This window comes from Dama dama, chromosome 2 (genome assembly GCF_033118175.1).
Source record: "Dama dama isolate Ldn47 chromosome 2, ASM3311817v1, whole genome shotgun sequence".
NCBI lineage: Eukaryota > Metazoa > Chordata > Mammalia > Artiodactyla > Cervidae > Dama > Dama dama.
The window spans coordinates 11,203,080-11,213,087 of record NC_083682.1 but is presented as its reverse complement, the minus strand read 5'-3'; the positions used below and the strand labels follow the sequence as shown (position 1 = coordinate 11,213,087).

The 10,008-nt window shown below is 48.5% G+C and overlaps 1 protein-coding gene across 1 annotated transcript; it reads left to right on the top strand.

Annotated features, from left to right (window-relative positions):
- Positions 1-433: 433 nt before the first annotated feature.
- Positions 434-9,171, top strand: LOC133066207 (pregnancy-associated glycoprotein 2-like). The gene is given in 10 exon segments (XM_061157037.1): positions 434-486; positions 1,477-1,516; positions 1,519-1,629; positions 2,682-2,799; positions 2,894-3,012; positions 4,302-4,495; positions 5,413-5,529; positions 6,981-7,125; positions 7,220-7,312; positions 9,019-9,171. Coding segments are annotated over 10 exon segments (1,143 nt in total).
- The last annotated feature ends 837 nt before the right edge of the window (positions 9,172-10,008 follow it).

The following is a 10,008-nucleotide window of genomic DNA, read 5'->3' as shown; positions in this document are numbered from 1 at the left end:
ATGTCTAGGAAGACCATATGAGCTCAGGAATCTCTAGCATGGCCCCTGGCATTTATTTTTATCACCTTATTAGCATCGGGTCACAAAGAGTCAGACTTGACTGAAGCGACGTAGCACAGCACTCAGCAATAGCGTTTTGTCTCCAAATTGGCAAAAGTCTCCCCACTCTTAGTTCAGTTTGGTTTTTCAGCCAAGCCACAAGGAAGAGATTACAGTAGAAACTCTGTATTCTGAGAATTTTCCAAATCAACTCCCCTTGGACACTGATGGAGGTAAAGATTTTATGGAGCAACTGGTATTTCTTATCAGACCCATTAGTGGCCTAGAGGGGACAATTCGAGCAGGTCAGAGCATATATAGCTAGGAGCTCCTGGCAATCTCTGCATGCTAAGGACTCAATTGTTCCTGAGCACTTTGGACCCTTGAAAGAACCATGAAGTGGCTTGGGCTCCTTGGGCTGGTGGCCTTCTCAGAGTGCATAGTCATGTAAGTACGGGGACTATAAGTGGCATCATCTCTTTCTCTGGGATTTTTTCCTCGTTCACTTATTCTTCTACCCATCAGGGTTTGAAGAGAATGTAATAATTCCCCGACAGTCTTACAGTTCAAATTTCACTTATTGATAAGAACCTTGCCATTGGCAGTCGGGGCCCAAGGTTCTTGGGGTAGGCTTGCAGAACTGCACAACTCTGGGGGTACAGTCACAGCATGACATATGTGGAAATGGCACTCCTTGGAATTGCTCAGTGCACAACCTGTGCAACTGTTGGTGTGGTCCTGTGGAATAGCATTTCTCTTGCGTTTGTTTCTAGGTCTTCTCTCTGCTCTCTCTCCATTTCTGGGTATACATGTCTGTGTCATCATCTCTGTGTCTATCTCTCTATCTCTCCATCTCTCTGGATAGTCTCTGTGCATGGAGAATGCTCTGATTTCTTTTTTCTATTCTGATTCTTCCTTACTTCTCTAGCTTCTTAATTTTCCTAATTTATTTCCCATCTCCTGGCTTCCTCTCTTACTCCTCTCTTCTGCTTGAGCCCCCAGAGAAAGATCAGAAGTACTACTTCTAGGCTGTTATACCTCTAAATAGCAGTGTGACCACAGCCAAGTCACAAACTCCCTGCATTTCAAATTCCTCCCTTGTGAAAAAGAGTATGAGAAACCCACTTCTACCTTATTCCCTGTGTTTCTTTGAGAAAGATACAGTAGGATGGCCACAGCTATGGTAAGTCACTGTTGAGACTTCATATATATCAAGTATATTACATCCCTCATTTCACTTAATATCCAAACATTCTGTATAGGTGGGGTAGAGATTATTACATTCTACCTTTTACCACTGAGGAAACTGAAGCTTCAATTGTTCATAAAAATGGAAAATACACTGTCATTACAACGCCATGTATGGCAGTCATAGTATCACACAGACTGCTGACTACTGCCCCTTCTCGGTTTCCTTATCCCCATGCTTGGTGAAAGAATCCCGCTGACAAAGATGAAGACCATGCAAGACACTCTCCCAAAAAAAAAAACGTGTTGAAAAATTTCCTGGAGAAACACCCTTACAGACTGTCCCAGAATTCCGCCAATGACCCAAAATTCACTTCTCACCCCTTGAAAAACATGCAGGATGTGAGTATTTGGGGAGGATGGTGCTCCACAGCGCCCCCTGGTGCTCTGGCCTAGCACTGAGGTTCATCTGGACTTTTCAGGTGGGATGTTGGGGCTGGGGCTCCTGCAGGAGGCAGAGACAGTGGGGAACATGGACCCCATTCCCAGAGGAGAAGACACTCTCATCCTCAAATCTTAGTCTGTGTTTACTGGGTCAAACAATCACCAGGTGGAGGTAAACATCCATTTCTGTGTCAAAGTTGTGGCATTAGTTTCAAGGAGACTGCTATTTCTGAACCAAGTGATCCATTGAGTTACAAATGAAGGGTGAGCCATGTCTGATCAAAATCAAAGCTAACTGCAAATCAACTATGAAACCCCAGGCAGAGGAAGTTCAGCCTTTGCAAATCCAAGAATGATACCAGTAAAAAAAAAAACATACTGAACCATGGTGCTAGTGGAGACATAAGAGATGCAGGTTTGATCCCTGGGTTGGGAAGATCCCTTGGGTCTTGGGCATGGCAACCCACTCCAGTATTCTTTTCTGAAGAATTTCATGGACAGAGAATCCTGACAGGCTATGGTCCATAGGGCTGCAAGGAGTCAGACCTGACTGAAGCACCTTAGCACGCACATATCATGTGTCATATAAAAGTCTAATGCTATAGCTATTGATTTGAAAAATGTCTCCTGCCTTCTTCCAGAATATGCAGGCCAAAGGCCACCCTGAGACACAGGCAAAGAGTGAATAGATGTCAAATGAAAGGGCCACCTGCACGGTATTGACAGGACATGGTCTCAATTTAGAGAAAGTGGCCCAGGGTGACCTCCAGAAGGGCCACCTGGACAAGGCTGTGTTCACGCTGGACATGAAGAGGAGACTGGAGTGTTCCTCAAATGAATGCACCAGTCTGAGCAGAGGCTGTGAGATAGGGGACAGGTGGGGGGTGGGGGTGGAGGGTTGGAAAGTGATTTTAAGAGACATGGAAAACCCAGCAGGAGGCAGTACTCCAGGAATCAGAGGTGGCCAGGCAATCAGGTCTGCCCTAACCACCAACCTCTGGCCCCTATAGTTCTTCTACACTGGAAACATCACCATTGGAACACCTCCTCAAGAGTTCCGGGTCATCTTTGACACTGGCTCATCTGTCACATGGGTTGCCTCAGTCTACTGTCACAGTCCAAGCTGCTGTAAGTACCACCCCAGCCCCGACCATCCCGGACTCCCCATCCCACCTCTTTCTCCATCCTTGGCATGTGACACGCTCATCTCTTTTGTCTCCAGCTGCAATGATTCGCTTCAACCCTGAGGCATCCAGTACCTTCCACCCCTCAAACCAGTCTATCAACCTCCCCTATGGCCTTGCATGGATGAAGGGAGTTCTTGGCTATGACACCGTTCGGGTAAGTTGGAAACAAGGAGCTGAGTCATGGCAGGCTTTGAGAGTGACTACTGCTCACAAAACAGACACAGAACCAGATGGCGAAGCCCTTCCTTCTGAAAGTCCCTAAGTGACTGGCTGTCTGCCCCTCAGACCTGTCCCTGGAGAAATAGCACCTCTGCTGACACACAGCCTCCCAGAAAGGCCAACCCAGAGAGGGGCTTAGGCCGTGGACCTGCAGCTCCTTTGCCCATGAGCAGCTCAAGGTTCATTTTGCTGAAAGCAGGGAGAGAAGGGGAGAAGCACCCACATTTATTCTCAGACTATGCTGGGCATATTCATGGTAATAACTTGTTTAATCCTACAACAATCCCACATAGCAGATACTGTGATTAGCTCCATCATACACGCAGGTAAGAGAACTGAAGTGCAGAGAGCAAGGACCTTGCCAAAGTCACACATCTGGTAAGCAATGGAGCTGGGCTAGCCAGACAGGCCAGTCAAGCAGGTTTGGAGTGTTTCAGGAGAGGATAAAACTGATGTGAGGCCACTGGGGGCAATTCAGGGCTTTAGTTATCCACCCAGGGAAATAGGGAGCCACATATGTGGGTGGGGCCTGATAAACAGGTTCTCAGTCTGGGAGACCATTGAGAGTCTAGTAAAAACTATGGCCTCTCTCTCCCAAAGTACCTGACTATTTTCCCTATCTCTCCCTCATTCACTCTTTATCTCTCTCCCTCACACACACACACATTCACATACACACACACACACACACACACACACACACACACACACACACACACACACACACAGGCCCAAACCTCTCCAAAAGCATGTTTCCCAGGCAGAGTTTTCATAAGAACAATGCCTGTATACAAGAACATTATATAATGGGCTTCTGTCTTCCTGGGCAGATGCAGAACCCTCAATACATTACAGTGAATGAATTAGGTCCATTTCTGTCATCAGATCATAGTGATGCCAAAGAGAAGGCTACCCTTGTCTCTATACATTTTGTCCTCAGGTGGGAACCATTGGGTCCTGTCCTGAGTCTTTGGTTGCCCCATCTGTACAGAAGGCATGAGGCCAATTTGACTCACGTAGATGGTGTTTGCAGGAGTAGTTACTGTTGGTTAAAATCCACATCCCCACACCAGTGGAACCCAAATTCCTGTCCCAGCTTAGTCTAACAGTCTGAAGTCAATGCAGGACATAGTCAGGCCTCAGTTCTTCTCTGCAGTGCTAATGGCATCTCCTCCCAGTCCCACTTTCCAAGCCTTTACATAAGAACACTCTCTTCTCCCACAGATTGGGAACCTTGTCATCATGAACCAGACATTTGGCCTGGCCAAGGAGTACGAAAGACTCATGGTATCCAAACCTGTTGATGGCATCCTGGGCTTGGGCTTCCCTAAGTTAGCTAAAGGAACCATCCCCATCTTGGACAACCTGAAGAAACAAGGAGTCACTTCTGAGCCTGTCTTTGCCTTCTACTTGACCACGTAAGTCTGAGCTGGACAAGCTGTGTCTCCAAGTTAACTGTAAGATTCTTTCAGTTGCATGAAAAGTTATAGACAACCTGATCCAGAATATTCCTGAGAGATAGTCTATCCAAGGAGAAATGCTGCCCCAGGGACCCGCCTGGCCCCATCACTTGTTTTTGTCAATAAAAGTTTTTTGGAACACAGCTATGCTCACAGTGGACTCAAGGGGAGCAATTTGGTCCAGAAAGGCTCAGGGAAGAAGAAGAGCAATAGAAGGTGTCAGGAAACGGGTTGGAGAAACAGGTAACTCGGTTTGCTGGTGGATTTGATATGGAAGATAAGTGAAGGATGGCGAGAATGTTTCCTTCCTCACTAACAGTTCACCAGGAGCCCAGGACCAGTGACAGAATTTGCATGGAGTCAGTGCAAAATAAACATGTGAGACTGCTTGTTCAAAACATACTAGGAATTTCAAGGCAGGGAGAGCAGAGGTGGGGCCCTGCTGAGTGGGGGGCTTCATGGACTGCACAGGTCACAGGCAGGTGAAGCCAAACCTGGTTGACCCTGAACCCGAGTCCTGACCACCCTGGGGCCTTGGTTTTTCTGAAAAAATGACAGGCAAAACAAGGAGGGGTGCTAAACCCTCTAGCATGGTTCCTCTGAATGTGTCTGTAAGAACTCAGGTCACTGGAGGGGACCAGGCCCTCCTCAGAAGGCCGGTGGTCAAAGCCAAGTTGCTCAGATTCCAGCCTCTTCAGTGGCACTCATTAGACGGTGACAGGCCTGAGTCAGGTACTCAATCCCTCTGAGCCTCAATTTCTGCATCTGTAAATGGGGACCACAGTAGTGCCTCTGATGGGTGGGTAAGCACAGCCCTCAGATAGTTCCTGGTGTTACTGTCCTCATGGTGCTCTCCTCTTTCCTTCTCTCGACAGCCAGAAAGAGAGCGGCAGCGTGGTGATGTTTGGTGGGGTGGACCACTCCTACCACAAGGGAGAGCTCAACTGGGTACCAGTGTCAAAACCCGGCTTCTGGCAGATCGCCATGGACCGGTAAGCCTCTCCCTCTGAGGACCACCCCACGTGGTGCTTCTGCGTTTGCACATGGACACAGGCAGACACACAGAAGTACACGCACAGGCACACAGTCACACACAGACATACGATCCACCCAAAAAGACACACATTAAAAACACATATGGAAACACATATAAACACACAGAGGCCCACAGATACACACAAACAGACACACACACAGACAGAGGGAGACATATAGACACACCCACAAGCAAACACAGATACAGAGACCATCCACGGGTTTAAAATCACCCCAGGCCTCCTGACCAGGTCTCTGACCAGGGTCCTGAAAGGGTCCAGACAGGCCTGTGCAGCTGGGGGGAGGAGGGAGGGGAGCACCTGCTGCGCTGTGAGGTGGGGAGAATGCTTTAGGACCCTACACTGTGATAAAAAGTTGATCAGGGAGGATCTCACCAGTCTGAACAGGGTTGTGTTAAGATGTCCAAATGACCAGGGCTACCAGGCGGGCGGGACTTCTTAGCACACAGAACTGCCACTTGAAAAACACGGCAAGTCCTAGACAAACTGAGAAACCTGGCCTCCTCAGAAAGAAGATACACAGCAGCGGAGACAGGCTGGTTTCAACGGGGAGAGGTTGTGACAGAGAGAATCAGGAAGCTGGGATCCAGGTGTGGCCTGAAAATAATGGGCAATAATCAATGGCATTCTGTGTGATACCCTCAGACAAAGCTGATGTGCCCTTTTGCATCCCATGAGATAGCTTGGGCATCCTCTAGCCACAGCCTCAGTCTGAGCCAGGTGAGGTGTTGCTAGGAGACAACATCTCCCAGGGAGCCTGTATCTCCCCCACTCCCTCTCTGAACATCTGCTTCCCCAGAGAACCTCCATCTTCTCTGTGTGGGTTGAACTATTAATGGTCAACACCAGACACAGGTTTCCGACTGTTCCTCATTCATTTCTTAATTCATTAATTAAAAAAAAAATACATTGGGCATCTGCTGTGTGCTGAGAGGCACTGGGGTCAAACTTGCCCTCTCATCTTGTAAAGCAGTCATACATGAAACGAGTCACATACATGGTGAATTACCACTTTGGTACTTGCTAGACACAAGGAAGAGTCTACAGAGAGTGAGCAAGACAGGAACCTGATTTAGTCTGGTGGGAAGATTCCCTGACAAAGTGACAGTTAAGCCTAAACCTGGAAGATGAGGACAAATTAACGCAACAGAGGGTATGGTGATTGTGTGGGAAGGGCAATGGTACATGCCCAGGCCCTGAGGCATGAAAGACCTTGGTGCATCAAGAAGTGCAAGGAGGTCAAAGAAGGTGACATGACCAGAGCAAAGGAAATCAGAGTCAGGGCAAGAGCTGAAGCCCCGACTGTTCAGGAGACTTTCAGGGAGGCAGCAGTTGTAGGGGAGGCTACATAGTGACCCTGGTGACCGCTTTGTCCCACTGTCTCCTAGCATCTCCATTAACGGGACGGTGGTTGCTTGTTCCTGCGGATGTCAGGCCCTTGTGGACACCGGGACGACGATGCTGATGGGCCCAAGTGATGCAGTCACCAAAATCGACAGGTTCCTTCAGCCCAAGCCCAGTGAGGATAGCAAGGTGAGGGGTCAGGCCACAGGGTCCCTCTCTGGCTCTCCACACCCCAAGGATCAGCTGAAGTCAACCTCTCTCCCTATTCCTCTAATGTATTCAGATTCCATGTAATCTCACCAGTACGTTGCCTCCTATCATCTTCACCATCAATGGAATTGACTACCCTGTGCCTGCTCAAGCTTACATGGAGAAGGTGAGGCACCAATCCTGGGGGCTGGGTCTCAGATGTGGAACTTGCAGGAACCCTTGGGCTGGTGCCGGGAGGAGGGCACCTTCTGCAGGCCAAGCCACACCATTGCAGATGCTGCTGAGCCCCTGTGGTTGGGCCACTGCCTCCCACAAAATCATCCACTTGAGCATAATGGACAGTCTGGGACATCCATCCTCCTGATAAAAATATGGAGACACCACGGCATCCCGGCCTGGTGAGGGGCACAAGGAGAGGGGAACACTAAGGGCCTCTGCCCTCAGAGACCTTCAGTGCAACCAGAACCCTCAGATGCATGAACAAGGAAAGTCAGCTCTAGCAATCCCTGAAATAGGACATGTGACAAAGGCAGGGAGTGACTGGGGACAGTCCCAGTGTGCTGTCCCACCCTAGTCTCCCTTTCCTTCTCAAAAGTGTCCTGGTTTAGATGACAAATTATATAGCTACCCCGTCCTTGCTACAACTTCCCCTTGCTAAGCCCCAGTGCCCCCTCTGTGAGTTGGGGTACCAACCCTTCTGCGGGGAGGTTGGATGCTAAGGTGAATAAAGGAGCACAGTGGCTGCAAATCCCCAGCACACGGTGGAGGCTTCATGTCAGCTCCCCTATGGGAGCTCAAAGCAGGCTGATGGGCCAAAGAAGGCTTTGAGGAAGAGAGGGAATTTCAGGAATTCTAAAGCCCAGTGTCATGGAGGCATGAGGAGGCCTGCTTGGGTACAAGCAAATCTACACTGATTCCAAGTAAATGCACCCTCCCCTTGTGGGATCTGCAAAGGAGTGCTGGGTCAGATTAGTGGGCGAGGGCTACACCAGGGGAGCACCATAGTAAGTCATCCAACCCAGCCTGGAGTGGCCAGGGAGGCTTCCTAGAGGGCCTGAGCATGGTATAAAGAACCAGTTGTGGGCACTGCTATTTAAAATGGGTAACCAACAATGACTTACTGTGTAGCACCTATGCAGCTCTGCCCAGTGTGATGTGGCAGCCTGGATTGGAGGGGATTTTGGAGGAGAATGGACATCCGTATGTGTGTGGCTGAGTCCCTTGGCTGTCCATCTGAAACTATCACAGTCTTGTTAATCGACTCTACTCCCATACAAAATAAAAATTTTTTAAAGAAAAAAAACAGGTTGTGGGGAAGGGGGAGAAGAACAGGCATTCTCTCCAGAGAAGACAAAGAGCGGGGGTGGGAAGGAATGAAGCCGTAGAGAATGAGGGGAATTACCAGCCATTTTTGTTCTTTTTTTTTTTCTCACAAATGTTATTGAAATATAGTTGATTTACAATGTTGTGTCGGTTTTTGCTATGCAGCAAATTCACTCAGTTACATGTATATATTTACATTTTTTTCATATTCTTATCCACTGTGGTTTATCATAGGATACTGAATATAGCTCCTTGTGCTATATAGTAATACTTTGTTGTTTATCCACCCTCTGTATATTAGTTTGCATTTGTTGATCCAAAGCCCCAAATCTCCCCTCCTTCTGCCCCTTTCCTTAAGAAAACCAGTCTACCTGAGCCCTCTTGTTCTGGGATGGGCCCCCATTTCTGCACCTGCAGAGAGCTGTGGAGAGACCCACTTGATTCTCAATAAAGGAGGGAAACAAAAGCAAGAAACTGCCAGCTCTGGATGTCGAGGGCAGTGACAGGTAAGGGCGCAGGCTGACTGGTGTGTATTTTTGTCTCCCCCAGGCTTCTGAGCACGTCTGCTTTACCCACATTCTAGGAAACCCAGAAGGCATTAAAGGGTCAGAGACCTGGGTCCTGGGTGATATCTTCCTGAGGTTGTATTTCTCTGTTTTCGATTGGAAAAACAACAGGATTGGCCTGGCTCCTGCAGTGTAAATGCTGGGCTGCTTCAGGAATCAATCAGGCCCACTCCAAACACACACTCACTCACACCAAGGGCACTCCGGCCCAAGGGTGCTGATAAAACTGTGTTTGCTGCTCTGCAAAGTCCTATTCTCAGTAAAGAATAAAGCATTTCATCTCAATGGTGCTGATACGAATGGGTGCTTCTCTCTGGGGTCGGGGAGGTGCATCATAACCAGGCAGGATCTAGAATCAAGTCTGAATCACAGGTGAGAGGAGTCCAATTCCAACTGGCTTCAAGGAAAGAGGAGACAAATTGGAAGGACCCTGGGGCTCTGGGACACAGGAATCAGAGTAAATCCAAAGATCGGTGATTGGATCCAAGAAATCAGAAGCCATCAAGCTCACTCTTTCTCTCCCTTGTTCTTTCCATTCTTTCATTTTTTATAATCTAAGCCTGAAAACTTTTTTCTCTCAGGCTACTACACCTAGTGAGGGAGTCTGAAGGTGCCTGCCACAGGGTTCTGTATCCATAAAGTATCTAACCCAGAAGGAAAGAAGTTCTGAAAAATCTAGTTATCACAGAGGGCTCTGATTGGTCCACCTTAGGTCATATATCCAGGCTGGACCAACCAACCTGGGAAGGCGGTACTGTGGCTTTACTTGATCACGTGGCCCTCTCCACCCCCACCCCATTGCCCCACCCCCTCACCCCACATCAGGTACCGAGGAGAAAGACATTATTTGGGGACTTGTGCCTTGGGTTTGCACTTTGCCTCCTCAGCTCTTTGCCTGTGTGACCTTGATCAAGTCCCATAACCTCAGTTTCTCATCCAGAAAAAAGGTATCGTGATGATAATCCCACCTGGG